Raw genomic sequence first — 19,981 nt, 5'->3', positions numbered from 1 at the left:
TTTTTCGTATTCTGTAGTTCAGTGAATTTAACTCAGAGGGACGCTGTTGGTCAGTGTGTTGCAGTATTAGAGCACATTTGCAGCAGTACCTCCCCCATCATCTCCGTACATGAGAGAGAGAAAGAGCCGCACGCAGAGCGCACAGTCCGGGTTACAGAGAACACTAAGCACCGAGACACCGAGCTGAGATTCTTTTGTTCTGGAGATACGGATTATTAGTAGAACATTTTGTTATTTTCTCGGTTTACACCTGAAGGAAATATACTATTATCATAGCTGATTATATGATGTTTGATGCTTCATGTTGAAGGGAAAATGTCGGACAGAACAATGACACGGCAAGTACTGTTGTTTATCTCGGTCCTCTCTCTCAGTTCAGTACACGGGCAGGTCAGTTACTCCATTCCCGAGGAAATGGTGAAAGGCTCTTTAGTCGGTAACATAGCGCAGGATCTGGGTTTAGATATCAAAAGACTCAAATCAGGTAAAGCTCGTATTTATACTGGAGACAGCGCAGAGTACATCGAGCTGAATAAAGAAAGGGGAGTTCTCCTCATCAAAGACAGAATAGACCGTGAAGCACTCTGCGGACAGACGACGCCTTGTGCACTACATTTTCAGATTATTCTAGAGAACCCGATGGAATTTTACACCATAACTGTTGAAATAACGGATGTTAACGATAATATTCCATCATTTGAAAAGAGTGACGTACAATTTAAAATAAGCGAGTCTGCAGTCATTGGAGCAAAATTTATATTAGACGGAGCAATGGATCAGGACGTCGGTATCAATGGCCTACAAAGCTACACGTTGAAACCAACCGATAATTTTGCTCTTGAATTGCATAATCAAGCCGATGGCAATAAAAATGTAGAGATGGTTTTAAAGAAACCTCTAGATCGTGAAAAAGTGGAACAAATATCTCTGATATTAACAGCAGCAGATGGAGGAGAGCCTCGGCTATCAGGAACAATGCAGATACTCATCACAGTACTAGACGCCAATGACAATCCACCCGTTTTTACGCAGCATACATATAAAGCTACGGTTACTGAGCATTCCCCAAAAGGAACACTTGTAACTTCAGTGAGTGCATCAGATGCCGATCATGGATCAAACAGCAAAGTAACCTATTCAGTTCGAAACACTTTAGATGATGTCAGAGAAATGTTTGACGTTGACGAGGACAGTGGCGAGATTAGATTGATAGGAAATGTTGATTACGAAAAGACACGACGTTTTCAGATCAGCTTGCGGGCAAGTGATGACGGAGGCCTTACAGATTCATGCAAAGTGGTAGTTGAAGTAGTTGACACCAATGATAATAAGCCTAATATTAACATTATGTCTAAATCAAACGTGATCTCCGAAGATGCTAAAGCAGGTACTGTCGTAACTATGATGAATATTCAAGACCCAGATTCTGGTGATAATGGCAGAGTGCAGTGCTCTATTGACGAGAACATCCCATTTTTAATGAAATCAACATCGAATAATTTCTTTACTGTAGTAACAGACAGTGACTTGGACCGAGAGAGAGCCTCTGAGTATAACATCAGTGTGACGTGCTCTGATGAGGGAGTGCCCTCGCTCTCCAGCAGCGTCACTCTCACCTTACAGATATCAGATGTGAATGACAACGCGCCCGTCTTTGAGAGGAGCTCATATGAGGCCTACATTATAGAAAACAACACACCGGGCCTCTCTACATTCACAGTGAACGCCAGAGATGCTGACTGGAACCAGAATGCCCGTGTTTCTTACATACTGGAGGACTCCTCGGTTAACGGAGTGCCCATCTCATCATATGTGACCGTAAGTGCTGATAGTGGAGTCATCCATGCAGTGCGCTCTTTTGACTACGAGCAGATCAAGGATTTCCAGTTCCGTGTAAAAGCGCAGGATGGAGGCTCTCCTCCTCTCAGTTCAGTGGTCGCTGTTAGAATATTAGTCCAGGACCAGAACGACAACACGCCTCAGGTTCTGTACCCAGTCAAGACTAGCAGCTCTCTGGTGGCTGAAATGGTGCCTCGTTCAGCAGATGTGGGATATCTTGTCACTAAAGTGGTGGCTGTTGATGTGGACTCTGGACAGAATGCCTGGCTCTCGTATAAACTGCAGAAAGCGACAGACAGAGCGCTGTTTGAAGTGGGCTTACAGAATGGAGAAATAAGAACTATACGCCAAGTCAATGATAAAGATGCTGTGAAACAAAGGCTCACTGTTGTAGTGGAGGACAACGGGCAGCCCTCTCGTTCAGCTACAGTCAATGTTAACGTGGCGGTGGCGGACAGCTTCCCTGAAGTGCTCTCGGAGTTCACTGACTTTACGCACGACAAGGAGTACAATGACAACCTGACTTTTTACTTAGTCTTGGCTTTGGCTGTAGTCTCATTTCTGTTCGTCACATGTTTAGTGGTTATTATATCAGTGAAAATATACAGATGGAGACAGTCTCGCGTCCTCTATCATAACAATCTCCCGGTTATTCCGTATTATCCACCGCGTTACGCAGACACTTTGGGGACAGGAACTCTACAGCACGTGTACAATTACGAGGTGTGCAGGACGACTGACTCCAGAAAGAGTGACTGTAAGTTCGTCAGACCCTGTAGTCAGAACGTACTGATAATGGACCCCAGTTCTACAGGGACGATGCAACGGATACAGAGTGAAAATAATATCCTGGATGAACCAGACTCTCCACTAGAGGTTTGTTATAGTTGAATCATTATCTTTTCCCTAAAAAAATATACGTCGTGTGATTTAAACTGTTTGAAATCAGATATGGACTTGCAAGTTTTACGGTCAGACATGTTCTTCATTCCGCTGATATGTGACCATTTCAGCACCATGGTCATGGACAGCGGAAAGAGGCTGTAAATCAGTGGGTGTCTTGTAGTTTGCTATATTAGCATAGTTTAAATTCATACACATCTTACTGTCATGTTGGTTTACATGGTCATTAATACTTAGGCCGATATGTGTTGATATAGAATGATAGTGCTGCATTTGATCCCATGCAGATTTAAACCAGCCCAAATATCTTGTATTATTTTTCGTATTCTGTAGTTCAGTGAATTTAACTCAGAGGGACGCTGTTGGTCAGTGTGTTGCAGTTTTAGAGCACATATGCAGCAGTACCTCCCCCATCATCTCCGTACATGAGAGAGAGAAAGAGTCACACGCAGAGCGCACAGTCCGGGTTACAGAGAACACTAAGCACCGAGACACAGAGCTGAGATTATTTTGTTCTGGAGATACGGATTATTGGTAGAACATTTTATTATTTTCTCGGTTTACATTTGAAGGAAATATACTATTATCATAACTGATTACATGGTGTTTGTTGTGTCATGGTGAAGGGAAAATCTCGGACAGGACAATGACACGGCAAGTACTGTTGTTTATCTCGGTCCTCTCTCTCAGTTCAGTACACGGGCAGGTCAGTTACTCCATTCCCGAGGAAATGGCGAAAGGCTCTTTAGTCGGTAACATAGCGCAGGATCTGGGTTTAGATATAAAAAGACTGATATCAGGTAAAGCTCGTGTTTATACTGGAGACAACGCAGAGTACATCGAGCTGAATAAAGAAAGGGGAGTTCTCCTCATCAAAGACAGAATAGACCGAGAAGCGCTCTGCGGACAGACGACGCCTTGCGCTTTACATTTTCAGATTATTCTAGAGAACCCGATGGAATTTTTTAGTATTACGGTTGAAATAACAGATATTAATGATAATGCGCCCAGTTTCGAAAAAAATGAAATGAAATTCAAAATCAGTGAGTCTGCTGTGACAGGGGCTAAATTCTTATTAGAGAGGGCGATGGATTCTGATGTTGGCGTTAACGGCCTACAGAGCTATTCCCTTACGCAAACCGACCATTTTGCCATAAAACTAAAAGATCAGCCAGATGGAGGGAAAATGGTTGAAATGATTCTACAGAAGCCTCTCGATCGAGAAAAAGAGGAGGAAATGTCCCTTGTATTAACAGCTACGGATGGAGGCGATTCTCAGATGTCTGGGACTGCACAGATCCATATCACTGTGCTGGACGCCAACGACAATGCCCCTGTCTTTACACAGCCAATATACAAGGCTACCATTACTGAGAATGCCCCTAAAGGATCAGTTGTAGCTGCAGTAAGCGCATTTGACGCTGATAAAGGCGCACATTCTAAGATAACATATTCAATTTCAAACACAATTGCTGATGTGCGAGACATTTTTGAAATAAATGAATTCGACGGACATTTGAAAGTAAAAGAAAATGTTGATTATGAAAAGGCCCGTCACTATCAGATACATGTTCAGGCCAGTGATGACGGTGGGCTAACTGATTCGTGTAAAATCATTCTTGATGTCATTGATATAAATGACAACAAACCAGCTATTAATATTATGTCCAAGACTAATGTCATAACAGAAGATTCTATACCCGGTACTGTAGTAACTATGATTAATGTACAAGACCCAGACTCAGGTGAAAATGGTCAAGTACAGTGTTCGATAAACGACAATATTCCATTTACAATTAAATCAACGACGAATAATTTCTTTACTTTAGTAACAGACAGTGACTTGGACCGAGAGATAGCCTCTGAGTATAACATCACTGTGACGTGCTCTGATGAGGGACTGCCCTCGCTCTCCAGCAGCGTCACTCTCACCTTACAGATATCAGATGTGAATGACAACGCGCCTGTCTTTGAGAGGAGCTCATATGAGGCCTACATTATAGAGAACAACACACCGGGCCTCTCTATATTCACAGTGAAAGCCAGAGACGCTGACTGGAACCAGAATGCCCGTGTTTCTTACATACTGGAGGACTCCTCGGTTAACGGAGTGCCCGTCTCCTCATATGTGTCCGTTAGTGCTGATAGTGGAGTTGTACAGTCAGTGCGCTCTTTTGACTACGAGCAGATCAAGGATTTCCAGTTCCGCGTAAAAGCGCAGGATGGAGGCTCTTCTCCTCTCAGTAGCAATGTGACTGTGAAAATAATGATCCAGGACCAGAATGACAACGCGCCTCAGGTTCTGTATCCAGTCCAGACGAGCAGCTCTCTGGTGGCTGAAATGGTGCCTCGTTCAGCAGATGTGGGCTATCTTGTCACTAAAGTGGTGGCTGTTGATGTGGACTCTGGACAGAATGCCTGGCTCTCGTATAAACTGCAGAAAGCGACAGACAGGGCGCTGTTTGAAGTGGGCTTACAGAATGGAGAAATAAGAACTATACGCCAAGTCAATGATAAAGATGCTGTGAAACAAAGGCTCACTGTTGTCGTGGAGGATAACGGGCAGCCCTCTCGTTCAGCTACAGTCAATGTTAACGTGGCGGTGGCTGACAGCTTCCCTGAAGTGCTCTCGGAGTTCACTGACTTTACGCACGACAAGGAGTACAATGACAACCTGACGTTTTACTTAGTCTTGGCTTTAGCTGTTGTCTCCTTTCTCTTTATCGTATCCATCATAGCCATACTGTCAGTGAAATGCTACAGATGGAGACGGGAGCAAATGTTTTATAAATCAAATGGGAATCTCCCAGTTATTCCATACTACCCGCCCCTTTACGCAGACGTGGGAGGCACAGGAACTATGAGACAGGTGTATAATTACGATGTGTCTGGAACGACTGACTCCAGAATGAGTGATATGAAATACGTCAGACCTTACAGTCAGAGCATCATTAGTCTGGACGGAACACAGACACTCGCGCAGAGGGACACGCTGATCAATGACGATTCAGGCAGTCAGGTGAGAATGAAAAATCGTCTCTCATACCCTCAGAATATTTATGACGTCACCGTTTTTGGTGTCATGACCTTATTCTGATACTACCTTATTCTTATTTTAACGTTAACTATAGTTATTTTGCAAGTGTTGCCTATGTTTTCTTTTGTCCAACACTGAAAGGTTGGCTTCACTCTTGAATTTCTGAAAGGTGTTTCCTATGGCCTTTACCTCTGACTGATTTGTGATTTCACACCATGCGTAATGGCCCCATTGTAACCATCAGCTATATCCTTGAAGCCAAATAACCATCAGTTGATGTGCTGTTCTTCACAGCTCATTTATGAAGGAAAATCGTCATTGTCATCATACCTTGCGTATAGTGTGTTTTACTGCAAGATATTGGGGTTTGGATATGCTTAGGTTTTACGCATGGTTGGAGAGCATAAGTGTTTTCAATATTCTGTGTGTCGTTTACACGTATGAACTCAGAGGGCCGCTGTTGGTCAGTGTGTTGCAGTTTTGGAGCAGTTTTGCAGCAGTACCTCCCCCATCATGTCGATATATTAGAGAGAGAAAGAGCCGCACGCAGAGCGCACAGTCCGGGTTACAGAGAACACTAAGCACCGAGACACCGAGCTGAGATTCTTTTGTTCTGGATTTTGGGCACTGAAACAAATGGAATATTACTGATTTCTTAACGGATTATAACGTAAGGTGTTTTATATCCCAGAGAAAATTTCGGACAGAACAATGACACGGCAAGTACTGTTGTTTATCTCGGTCCTCTCTCTCAGTTCAGTACACGGGCAGGTCAGTTACTCCATTCCCGAGGAAATGGCGAAAGGCTCTTTAGTCGGTAACATAGCGCAGGATCTGGGTTTAGATATAAAAAGACTGATATCAGGTAAAGCTCGTATTTATACTGGAGACAACGCAGAGTACATCGAGCTGAATAAAGAAAGGGGAGTTCTCCTCATCAAAGACAGAATAGACCGTGAAGCGCTTTGTGAACAGACGACGCCTTGTGCACTGCATTTCCAAATTACTTTAGAAAACCCGATGGAATTATACCCGGTAACTGTAGAGATTACAGATGTAAACGACAACGCTCCCACTTTTCAAAAGACTGAGCGACGTTTGGAAATCAGCGAGTCAGCTGTGACTGGATCGAAATTTATGTTAGAGAAAGCAGTGGATCCAGACATTGGTTTAAATGGCCTCCAAAGCTACTCACTGAAACACGCTGATCATTTTGTTTTGAAATTGCATAGTCAGGCAGATGGGAGTAAAAAGGTTGAGATGGTTTTACAGAAACCTCTAGACCGAGAGAAACAGGAGCATATGTCTCTGTTGTTGACTGCTCTGGATGGAGGGGAGCCTCTGCTATCAGGGACAATGCAGATACACGTCACAGTGCTGGATGCAAACGACAATGCGCCCGTTTTTACCAAACCAGTGTATAAGGCAACAATAAGTGAGAATTCACAAAAAGGAACGTTTGTCACGACAGTTAGTGCGTCTGATGCAGATAAAGGCACAAATGGAGAAGTGTCTTACGTGATTGCAAATAGCATGAACCGTCTTTCAACGTTATTCCACATAAATGAAGATGGTCATTTGATATTAGATGGACAAGTTGATTATGAAAAATTCAGAAGTTATCAGATTGATATAGAAGCCATAGATAATGGTGGTCTCTCGGACTCAAGTAAAATAATAATTGATGTCAGTGACGTAAATGACAATAGTCCTCTAATCAATTTGATTTCCAAATCTGGTATAATACCAGAGGATTCCCGTCCTAACACAGTAATAGCTATGATGAGCGTAAACGACCGTGATTCTGAGAGTAATGGTAAAGTTAACTGTGGCATAAATGAGAACATCCCTTTCACCATTACATCTACATCTAATGGATTCTATAGTCTAGTAACTGATAGTGGCTTGGACCGAGAGAGAGCGTCTGAGTATAACATCAGTGTGACGTGCTCTGATGAGGGAGTGCCCTCGCTCTCCAGCAGCGTCACTCTCACCTTACAGATATCAGATGTGAATGACAACGCGCCTGTCTTTGAGAGGAGCTCATATGAGGCCTACATTATAGAGAACAACACACCGGGTCTCTCTATATTCACAGTGAAAGCCAGAGACGCTGACTGGAACCAGAATGCCCGTGTTTCTTACATACTGGAGGATTCCTCGGTTAACGGAGTGCCTGTCTCATCATATGTGTCCGTTACTGCTGATAGTGGAGTCATCCATTCAGTGCGCTCTTTTGACTACGAGCAGATCAAGGATTTCCAGTTCCGCGTAAAAGCGCAGGATGGAGGCTCTCCTCCACTCAGTAGCAATGCGACTGTGAAAATAATGATCCAGGACCAGAATGACAACGCGCCTCAGGTTCTGTATCCAGTCCAGACTAGCAGCTCTCTGGTGGCTGAAATGGTGCCTCGTTCAGCAGATGTGGGCTATCTTGTCACTAAAGTGGTGGCTGTTGATGTGGACTCTGGACAGAATGCCTGGCTCTCGTATAAACTGCAGAAAGCGACAGACAGGGCGCTGTTTGAAGTGGGTTTACAGAATGGAGAAATAAGAACTGTACGCCAAGTCACTGATAAAGATGCTGTGAAACAAAGGCTCACTGTTGTAGTGGAGGACAACGGGCAGCCCTCTCGTTCAGCTACAGTCAATGTTAACGTGGCGGTGGCGGACAGCTTCCCTGAAGTGCTCTCGGAGTTCACTGACTTTACGCACGACAAGGAGTACAATGACAACCTGACTTTTTACTTAGTCTTGGCTTTGGCTGTAGTCTCATTTCTGTTCATCACATGTTTAGTGGTTATTATATCAGTGAAAATATACAGATGTAGACAGTCTCGCGTCCTCTATCATTCCAATCTCCCGGTTATTCCGTATTATCCACCGCGTTACGCAGACACTTTGGGGACAGGAACTCTACAGCACGTGTACAATTACGAGGTGTGCAGGACAACTGACTCCAGAAAGAGTGACTGTAAGTTCGTCAGACCCTGTAGTCAGAACGTACTGATAATGGACCCCAGTTCTACAGGGACGATGCAGCGGATGCAGAGTGAAAATAATATCCTGGATGAACCAGATTCCCCAATAGAGGTTTGTTATAGTTGAATCATTCATTTTCTTCAAAAAATATATTTGTATGGGTAGTACATTTAACTGTGTAACATCGAGTCTTTAAATTTGGAAACGTTCCATGTTCAGAAATTCGACACATTTTTCCAATTTGGTCAATTCAGGCTTTTTCACAGAGGACCTGTAACGGAATGAAGGGTGAATCATCGTTGTCAAGATCATGATGACTTTTTGCATAAATAAATACATTCATAAGTCTATATCAATATTTGCACATTTGTATGGAAAGCACACTACCATACGTCAGATTTTTAGAAATGTGTGTTCTGTCGTGATGTAGGCTATGTCAAGGCAACGTGTGTCTTGTTTGAGATTACTTGCCAACATCCTGTGGCATCTACGTTTACAATTATCCTAAATGTGTTGATATATCTTATGTTGTGTATAGCATGGTAGAGCTAATATTCTTCCTTTGGGAACTTAAACCTTCCCAAATATGTTGGAATGTGTTTATTTTTGAAGTATCTGTTGTTCAGTATATTGAACTCAGAGGGACGCTGTTGGTCAGTGTGTTGTAGTTTTAGAGCGGATTTGCAGCAGTACCTCCCCCATCATGTCGATATATTAGAGAGAGAAAGAGCAGCATGCAGAGCGCACGTTCCGGGTTACAGAGAACGCACGTTCCGGGTTACAGAGAACACTAAGCACCGAGACACAGAGCTGCGATTCCTTTGTTCCGTGGGTACGGATTATTGACAGAACATTTTTTTTATTTTCTGGATATAAATTTGAAGGAATTTAGCAAATTACTGAACGGATTCTATGGTGTTTGTTGTGTCATGGCGCAGGGGGAAATTTCGGGCAGAACAATGACACGGCAAGTACTGTTGTTTATCTCGGTCCTCTCTCTCAGTTCAGTACACGGGCAGGTCAGTTACTCCATTCCCGAGGAAATGGCGAAAGGCTCTTTAGTCGGTAACATAGCGCAGGATCTGGGTTTAGATATCAAACGATTGAAATCAGGTAAAGCTCGAATACACGTTGGAAACAGCGCAGAATACATCGAGTTGGATAAAGACAGGGGAGTTCTTCTTATCAAAGAGATAATAGACCGTGAAGCGCTATGCAGACAGACAACGCCTTGCGCACTGCATTTTCAAATTATTCTGGAGAATCCAATAGAATTTTATCGCGTCACAATTGAGATTATTGATATCAATGATAATGCGCCTGTTTTCCAAAAAGATTCAATGAAATTCGAAATAAGTGAGTCAGCTGTGACTGGAGCTAAATTTGTGCTGGAGAGAGCATTTGATTCTGATATAGGAGCAAATGGACTCCAAAGCTACTCCCTTAATCCAATTGATAATTTCAGTCTAAAATTACATGGTCAAACTGATGGTAGCAAAAAGGTAGAGATGGTTTTACAGAAGCCTTTAGATCGAGAGAAACAGGAGCAGATGTCTTTAGTGTTAACTGCCCTCGATGGAGGAGACCCTCAGATGTCTGGAACAGTGCAGATTCATGTCAATGTGTTGGATGCAAACGACAATGCTCCGGTTTTTACGCAGGCAGTATATACGGCGAGTGTTGTAGAGAACTCACAGAAGGGTACTTTATTAACTACAGTTAGAGCCACCGACATAGATCATGGATCAAATGGTTTAGTCACATATTCTATATCAAGCAGCACAATTGGTATTTTGGACCTATTCGAAATAGACGAGAGTAATGGCGAAGTGCGTTTGATGGGCAAGGTCGACTATGAAAGCGATAAACATTATCAGATTGATGTAGAAGCAAAAGATAAAGGAGGTCTTTCTGATTCCAGTAAATTAGTTGTCGACATTGTGGACGTCAACGACAACAGTCCTTTGATTGATATGATGTCCACTTCTAAATCGATACCAGAAAATTCCCCTTCTCAGACAGTCATAGCTGTAATGAGCGTCCACGACCCAGACTCTGATAATAACGGAGTGGTGAATTGTGTTTTAACGCAAAATATGCCCTTTACCATTAAATCTACATCCACTGGCTTCTATAGTCTAGTAACTGACAGTGACTTGGATCGAGAAAGAGCATTTGAATATAACATCATTGTGATGTGCTCTGATGAGGGAGTGCCCTCGCTCTCCAGCAGCGTCACTCTCACCTTACAGATATCAGATGTGAATGACAACGCGCCTGTCTTTGAGAGGAGCTCATATGAGGCCTACATTATAGAGAACAACACACCGGGCCTCTCTATATTCACAGTGAAAGCCAGAGACGCTGACTGGAACCAGAATGCCCGTGTTTCATACATACTGGAGGACTCATCGGTTAACGGAGTGCCTGTCGCCTCATATGTGTCCGTTAGTGCTGATAGTGGAGTCATCCATTCAGTGCGCTCTTTTGACTACGAGCAGATCAAGGATTTCCAGTTCCGCATAAAAGCGCAGGATGGAGGCTCTCCTCCTCTCAGTAGCAATGTGACTGTGAAAATAATGATCCAGGACCAGAATGACAACACGCCTCAGGTTCTGTATCCAGTCCAGACTAGCAGCTCTCTGGTGGCTGAAATGGTGCCTCGTTCAGCAGATGTGGGATTTCTTGTCACTAAAGTGGTGGCTGTTGATGTGGACTCTGGACAGAATGCCTGGCTCTCCTATAAACTGCAGAAAGCGACAGACAGGGCGCTGTTTGAAGTGGGCTTACAGAATGGAGAAATAAGAACTATACGTCAAGTCAATGATAAAGATGCTGTGAAACAAAGGCTCACTGTTGTAGTGGAGGACAACGGGCAGCCCTCTCGTTCAGCTACAGTCATTGTTAACGTGGCGGTGGCGGACAGCTTCCCTGAAGTGCTCTCGGAGTTCACTGACTTTACGCACGACAAGGAGTACAATGACAACCTGTCTTTTTACTTAGTCTTGGCTTTAGCTGTTGTCTCCTTTCTCTTTATCGTATCCATCATAGCCATACTGTCAGTGAAATGCTACAGATGGAGACGCGAGCAAATGTTTTACAAATCCAATGGGAATCTCCCAGTTATTCCGTATTACCCGCCCCTTTACGCAGACGTGGGAGGCACAGGAACTCTGAGACAGGTGTATAATTACGATGTGTGTGGAACGACTGACTCCAGAAAGAGTGATATGAAATACGTCAGACCTGACAGTCAGAGCATCATTAGTCTGGACGGAACACAGACACTCCCCCACGCGCAGAGGGACAAACGGATCAATGACGATGGGGAAAACCAGGTGAGAACAAAGTGGCTACATCATCAGCATATAGGTTTTCGTTGTCAAGAGCTGTAGTTTGGGTTATAAATCTCGTTCGATTTCAAAGCAAGGTTATACATTTCATGTGCTGTTACCATTTCATCCGATTTGTCTTAGCCTATTAAAACAAGACAGTATCAAACAACACGCATGGTATTGGGTTTTTGACGTTTGTAGTGGTTTGGACATTTCACATTTGATCATTTCATTTCTGCCTCATAAATAGAATCTCAAACATCGACAATTTATGGTAACCTAATATTTGTGCAGATATTTGTGCAATATCTATTCAGGGCTCTAAGGGCCGCTGTTGGTTAGTGTCAGTATATATACGTCTCAGATAGTAGACCCTCCCTCTCTTCTTTGCGTCACAAGCTGCGCAGAGGACTCAACTTCTGTATAATCAGAACTAGTCTCCTAAAAGAGCCCACACAATCGTTGGGACGTGTTGGTGACGCACTATTCATTATTGTGGAGCCATTCGTTTTTGTATTGTTTTTTTTTTCTCTCAGGCTGAGTAGTCTGAAGATGGACGATCTTTGTTGTCATGGCGCAGGGCGGACCAGCTCGCGGATATGGACATGGAATACATGGGTCATGCTGTTTGTCTGTCTCTGTGGTGCAAGGGTAGCGCGCGCCCAGGTCCGTTATTCCATCCCGGAGGAGATGGCGAAGGGCTCACTCGTGGGGAATATCGTACAGGATCTGGGTTTGGATGTAAAAAAGTTGAATTTTGGTCGAGCGCGGATCTTTACTGAGGACGGCAGTGAGTGCATCGGTCTGAATGTTGATAAAGGAACGCTTGTGGTGAAAGAAAGGATAGACCGAGAGGAGCTGTGCGGCCAAGTATCTCCCTGCTCTCTGCATTTTCAGATCATCGTTGAAAATCCGATGGAGCTCTATCGAATTGATGTGGAAATATTAGATATTAACGACAATGCCCCTGCTTTTGCTAAAAAGGAAATGATTTTCCAAATAAGTGAATCTGCGGCTCTTGGGACTCGCTTTTCACTCGACGGTGCAAAAGATCCCGATGTGGCTCTAAATACTCTCCAAACATACCAACTAAATCCTACGGATCATTTTCAATTGAAACCCCTATCTCGCTCTGATGGAACGAAATACGTGGAAATGGTTCTGCAGAGCGCACTTGATAGAGAAAAACAGGAAGAGCATAAACTAATATTAACTGCTTATGATGGCGGGACCCCCCAGAAATCTGGCTCTGTCAAAATCAATGTTATTGTCTTAGATGCAAACGACAATGCCCCTGTATTTGGCCAGTCACTGTATAGGGTGGTCGTGGCAGAAAATGCGTCAAAGGGAACGATTGTCTTGACAGTGAGCGCCACTGATGCAGACCAGGAAACAAATGGAGAGGTGATGTATTCCTTTTCTCAAAATACAGAGGGTGCTTCAGTTCTATTCAATATAGTCGCCCATACTGGTGAGATTACCATAAGTGGTCTGTTAGATTTCGAACAATGTAGGCGTTATGAACTAGATGTAGAGGCGACAGACAACGGGGGGTTAACAGATACTAGTAAAGTGCTTATTGAAATTACTGACGTGAACGACAATGCACCCGTGATTAGCATAATTTCATTCTCCAACCCTATTCCCGAGGACTCTGCCCCGGAGACGGTCATAGCCATGCTCAATATCAAAGATTCAGACTCAGGTAAAAACGGTCAGGTGAAGTGTTCTATTAGTCCAGATTTACCTTTCCGCATAAAGTCATCCTCTTCCAATTTCTACAGTTTGGTGTCAGACCAGGCTTTGGACCGTGAAACGGTGTCTGAATATGACATAACAATAATAGCCACAGATGAAGGGTCGCCATCTTTTTCCACGAATAAGACAGTAACACTGAAAATATCCGATGTGAATGACAACGCCCCCCTGTTTACACGACAATCATACACCGCTTGCGTTATTGAGAATAACTTACCTGGAATGTCAATATTTTCAGTCAAGGCCAGCGACAAAGACTTTGGCAACAACGCGCGTATTTCATATTTGCTTGGCGATAATCAAGTGAATGGAGTGTCGGCGTCTGCGTTAATTTCAGTAAATGCAGAGAGTGGGGAGATTTTTGCTGTGCGTTCTTTCGACTATGAGCAAATAAAAGAGTTCCAAATTCGCGTAAAAGCGCAAGATGGAGGCTCTCCTCCTCTCAGTAGCAATATGACTGTGAAAATAATGATTCAGGACCAGAACGACAACGCGCCGCAGGTTCTGTACCCAGTGCAGACTAGTAACTCTCTGGTGTCTGAAATGGTGCCTCGTTCAGCAGATGTGGGCTATCTTGTCACTAAAGTGGTGGCTGTTGATGTGGACTCTGGACAGAATGCCTGGCTCTCGTATAAACTGCAGAAAGCGACGGACAGGGCACTGTTTGAAGTGGGCTTACAGAATGGAGAAATAAGAACTATACGCCAAGCCACTGATAAAGATGCTGTGAAACAACGGCTCACTGTTGTAGTGGAGGACAACGGGCAGCCCTCTCGTTCAGCTACAGTCAATGTTAACGTGGCGGTGGCGGACAGCTTCCCTGAAGTGCTCTCGGAGTTCACTGACTTTACGCACGACAAGGAGTACAATGACAACCTGACTTTTTACTTAGTCTTGGCTTTAGCTGTTGTCTCCTTTCTCTTTATCGTATCCATCATAGCCATACTGTCAGTGAAATGCTATAGATGGAGACGGGAGCAAATGTTTTATAAATCAAATGGGAATCTCCCAGTTATTCCATACTACCCGCCCCTTTACGCAGACGTGGGAGGCACAGGAACTCTGAGACAGGTGTATAATTACGATATGTGTGGAACGACTGACTCCAGAAAGAGTGATATGAAATACGTCAGACCTTACAGTCAGAGCATCATTAGTCTGGACGGAACACATACACTCCCCCAAGCACAGAGAGACAAACTGATCATTGATGATTCAGACAATCAGGTAAGCATGCATTATCGACTGTAACCTATATAATTACATTGTAACAATCTAGAACAAGTAATTAGGCCTTACATAGCAAATACTTACCAATTTGACACTCACCTTCTTTGTCTTGGCTTTAGCAGTGGTACATGCTATGTACCTGTCATCATGTAATCACATTCCGATATACTCATTCTGGAATAATGCCTATGTAATTCATATAGGTTATAGTGTTGCCAAAGACTGCCCTGTGAAACACAGCAGCGAACCTGTATGAAATCATCTTCTGGAATGCATTTAGGGACAAAGAGAGCAGTGCTGCTGAAGGCTATAGAGAAACACAAAGGAAGGGCTGGGCTGGGCTGGACTGGGTTGGGCTGGGCTGGGCTGGACTAGACGAGACTGGACTGGGCTGGACGAGACTGGACTGGACGAGACTGGACTGGACTGGACTGGGCTGGGCTGGACTAGACGAGACTGGGCTGGACTGGGCTGGACTAGACGAGACTGGACTGGACTAGACGGGACTGGGCTGGACTAGACGAGACTGGGCTGGACTGGACTGGACTAGACTAGACGAGACTGGGCTGGACTAGACGAGACTGGACTGGACTAGACGAGACGGGACTGGGCTGGACTAGACGAGACTGGACTGGGCTGGACTAGACGAGATTGGACTAGACGGGACTGGGCTGGACTGGGCTGGACTAGACGAGACTGGACTGGACTAGACGGGACTGGGCTGGACTGGGCTGGACTAGACGAGACTGGACTGGACTGGACTAGACGGGACTGGGCTGGACTAGACGAGACTGGGCTGGACTGGGCTGGACTAGACGAGACTGGGCTGGACTAGACGAGACTGGACTGGATTGGACGGGACTGGGCTGGACTAGACGAGACTGGGCTGGACTAGACGGGACTGGGCTGGACTAGACGAGGCTGGGCTGGACTGGATAGGACTAGACGAGACTGGGCTGGACTAGACGAGGCTGGGATGGACTGGGATGGACTAGAAGAGACTGGGCTGGACTAGACAGGACTGGGCTGGGCTGGGCTGGGCTGGACGAGACGAGACGAGACTGGACTGGACTAGGGCCTGCAGAGGTTTTTTTTCTCTCTCACACACACACTGCACTATTTTTAACACCGACCTAAATTCCTGTCTCTCACACGCTGCTGTTACTGTATGTTCCTGACTTTGAACCATGTACATACAGAGAGCAAGAGATGAGAGAGAGAGGAGAGGAGATTGAGGAGTGGTAGAGAGGAATCTGACTGAAAGAGGTGGGAAATGTGTTGGAGAGAAGGATGAGGATGGAGAGAGGCGGTAGCAGGGAGCCAGAGAGAGGGAGGGTGTGGGGGAGGGGAAGAGATGTGTTGTAGCTGGCCTCATCCACCGTTCATGCGCAGCAACACTGCGTTAGTGATGCACGGCAGCCATTTTGCACCACAAGCTGCAGTGTTTGCAGAGAAATAGGCTCCTCATCACCTCTAAGGTAGAAAGGGATGGATAAACAACTATAAATAATTGAGTGTGGATATAAATGAGGCAGGGCTCGATACAGGGAAAGATAGAAACAGGGAAAGATAGAAACAGGGAAAGATGGATGCAGGGAAAGATAGAAACAGGGAAAGAAAGATGCAGGGAAAGATAGAAACAGGGAAAGAAAGATGCAGGGAAAGATAGATGCAGGGAAAGATAGAAACAGGGAAAGATAGACGCAGGGAAAGATAGACACAGGGAAAGATAGATGCAGGGAAAGATAGAAACAGGGAAAGATATACGCAGGGAAAGATAGACACAGGGAAAGATAGATGCAGGGAAAGATAGATGCAGGGAAAAATAGAGGGAGGCAGAAAGAAAATGACAGTATATGACATCCATCTTAAAATATAAGAGCAAACTGTTTTTGTGCTGAAAGGAGAGAGAGAGTGATAAAGATACAGAGAGAGAAAGTTGAGTAGACTACTGTGTTGAAACAAGAGAGAGACAGAGGGACAGATGAGTAAACTACTGTGTTGAAACAAGAGAGAGACAGAGGGACAGATGAGTAAACTACTGTGTTGAAACGAGAAAGCGACAGAGGGACAGATGAGTAAACTACTGTGTTGAAACGAGAGAGAGACAGAGGGACATATGAGTAAACTACTGTGTTGAAAGGAGAGAGACAGAGACAGATGAGTAAACTACTGTGTTGAAAGGAGAGAGACAGATGAGTAAACTACTGTGCTGAAAGGAGAGAGACAGATGAGTAAACTACTGTGCTGAAAGGAGAGAGACAGATGAGTAAACTACTGTGTTGAAAGGAGAGATGCACTATTGTAAAGTGGCTGTTCCACTGGATGTCATAAGGTGAAAGCACCAATTTGTAAGTCGCTCTGGATAAGAGCGTCTGCTAAATGACTTAAATGTAAAAATGTAAATGAGAGAGACAGAGAGACAGATGAGTAAACTACTGTGCTGAAAGGAGAGAGACAGAGGGACAGATGAGTAAACTACTGTGCTGAAAGGAGAGACAGAGGGACAGATGAGTAAACTACTGTGTTGAAAGGAGAGAGACAGAGGGACAGATGAGTAAACTACTGTGTTGAAAGGAGAGAGACAGAGGGACAGATGAGTAAACTACTGTGTTGAAAGGAGAGAGACAGAGCGACAGATGAGTAAACTACTGTGCTGAAAGGAGAGAGACAGAGAGACAGATGAGTATACTACTGTGCTGAAAGGAGAGAGACAGAGGGACAGAAGAGTAAACTACTGTGTTGAAAGGAGAGTGAGAGACAGATGAGTAAACTGTGCTAGATTCCTCTATATGATGCTAGTATAGTGACATGTTGTTTGTATCACTGAGGAGAGCTCCTTGATCCCTCTTTCTCCTCCCTCACCACAGACATCATAAAGGGGTCATTAGAGCTCCATGGCCCACAGGCCTCCATGTGTACTGGGTAACACACACACAGGGAGGAAATGCCCTCCATATGTCTCTCACATGCAGCCCATAATACTAATCCCACACACCAGGCCACTGCCACACACAGCAAGTCACCAGGCCAACCGATTGGAAACACTCTTTTCATGGCACTTCGATACCGAAGGGACTTTTTCATAGCAGGTTAGGATAATTAACATAGCAGGTTAGGAGACTGAGGTTAAGATTAGGAAAGGGGTTAGGGATAGCGAAAATGCTCTCCTAACCTGCCACGAAAATCACTTTGTATCGAAGTGGTGTGAAAAGAGTGTGTCCTGTCAACTGATAGGTTACCTCATAAAATAGGTGATGGTCACACTCTTTTTCACAACGGGGTGATCCTATTGTATGTCAATGTTGTTAAATTCTTAGTAAGGTGGTCATGATGCTGGCTTTATTGTATGGGGGGACATAGTATGTAATGCTAGAGGTGGTGTAGTTTCAGTCAGTGTCTGTAGATGGAGTGTGGCCCTGGCATAGACAGCAGGCTGTCTGTTTGTGTACATACTGCGCAGGCATTTTGTATGTGTTTGTGTTGAATGTTTCTATGTAGATGAGTAACACATGCCTCATAAACATCTGACATGACACAAAAACGCTTGAGGTTTTATGGAGGAAACCTCTGTCCCTCTGGAAAAAGTCTATCATCATTATCACCCCACATCTGTGTCCGTTTTACCCATTTAAACCACTTTTTAACCACTAAACCCTGGTTCTCAGGCTTGTCAGCGAGATAGGCTTTTACTATGGACCATAAACCCTTGAACTCACTGTGTCTCTGTGGGGGTCAGACCCCACCGACCCATACACCCCTCGGTCTAGCCCTGAATGGTCCAGTCCAGTGTATAGATGTGGATGGTGTGTGGGTGACCCTTGGATATGACTTCTCGCTTCTGGTTCCGATCCCCACTTGGATGACCTTTGAACTGTAGAACAGTGGTTTGCTGACATATGTCAAGGCTGTATCCTCTGGAGCAGAATTTAGCAGTCCCCTGCCTTGGCAGCCATTTTGGATCCCACCCTGAGCCGAGGCCCTGTAGTTTCTAGACCTTGTGACTGTCCACATTGATATGGGAAGAAACTGCTTTCCCACAGCTGTTGTTAATACTGTACTTCCTTCCTCACTGACCCAGTCATCTGGTGAGCAGCTGTTTCTCTACAGTGTGTTGCTCTGTCTGAAGATTAACATTGGACTTTGAGCAGTATTTGAGCATGGTTGCTGTGTATGGTGATCAGGATGCATTGAGCTGTGTGCGTGTGTGTGCTGTGCATGCGTGTGTGCGTGTGTGTGCTGTGCATGCGTGTGTGCGTGCTTGCTTCTTATCTAGCCTTCTGGAATGTGGGGTTAGAAGTTCTGATTCTCACATATATGATTCCTCTGCTCCCCTGCCCCATTAAGATCCTTGATTAGATATCAGGGATGTCCGGATGATTTGTTAGTGACTTTATCCTCTCTCTCACACTCCTGCACACACTCAAATATTCTGCTAAGGGGAGTTGAGACCACACTCACAGTTTGTCAGCTCTATCCATAAGTCTGTGTAGTGACTGTGTGGTGTAGTGACTGTGTGGTGTAGTGACTGTGTGTGATCTGATGTAAGTACAGAGATGCGGGAACATGTCGTGGACGTTTTCTTGAATCATCCTTCCTTGTGGAATCACTCCAACAGTATGCTGTCATCTCAGGTCATGGTTTTGAGGATGGAGGGAGGCAACTCTGCTTCTACTGACATGTACCCCTGAGTCTTATCATCGTTACCCTCAGTCTATTTCAATTCATGACAGTAAACCCTCAGGCTCTCAGCTGTGGTGATCTGATGTTCTGTTTTCTCTGGCCTGGTAGTAAGAATGTCCTGTTTCCCTGCAGTGTCCTACAGCCCTTCAATCCTACAGGCCAAGGGGCACAGTCTTACAGTCCCAGGCTGTCTCAATAGTCTACAGCCAAAGGT

General features: G+C 44.6%; 2 protein-coding genes across 18 annotated transcripts in view; both read left to right on the top strand.

The window, feature by feature from the left end:
* The window catches only part of LOC115123122 (protocadherin gamma-C5-like), a 216,303-nt gene that overhangs the window by 122,096 nt on the left and 74,226 nt on the right, over nucleotides 1-19,981 (top strand). Inside the window, exon 1 of one of the 17 annotated variants that reach the window (XM_065018555.1) lies at nucleotides 60-2,715. The exons of 9 other annotated variants lie outside the window; for them this stretch is intronic. In XM_065018555.1, coding sequence (XP_064874627.1) covers nucleotides 295-2,715 — 2,421 coding nt within the window. In that variant the 5' untranslated portion in view covers nucleotides 60-294. 7 more of the 17 variants (XM_065018566.1, XM_065018565.1, XM_065018573.1 and 4 more) reach the window with 7 other exon arrangements.
* On the top strand, nucleotides 12,107-15,399 carry LOC135571783 (protocadherin beta-15-like). The gene has a single exon (XM_065018574.1). The coding sequence runs from the start codon at nucleotides 12,649-12,651 to the stop codon at nucleotides 15,103-15,105; it is 2,457 nt and encodes an 818-aa protein (XP_064874646.1). The 5' UTR covers nucleotides 12,107-12,648; the 3' UTR covers nucleotides 15,106-15,399.

Source organism: Oncorhynchus nerka, linkage group LG5 (assembly GCF_034236695.1).
Source record: "Oncorhynchus nerka isolate Pitt River linkage group LG5, Oner_Uvic_2.0, whole genome shotgun sequence".
Taxonomy (NCBI): Eukaryota; Metazoa; Chordata; class Actinopteri; order Salmoniformes; family Salmonidae; genus Oncorhynchus; species Oncorhynchus nerka.
The sequence above is the reverse complement of the archived record's forward strand: the minus strand, read 5'-3'. Positions and strand labels throughout refer to the sequence as shown.

Coding starts and splice junctions, on each gene's coding strand:
- LOC135571783 (XM_065018574.1), top strand. CDS start 12,649: ATGGACGATCTTTGTTGTCATGGCGCAGGGCGGACCAGCTCGCGGATA.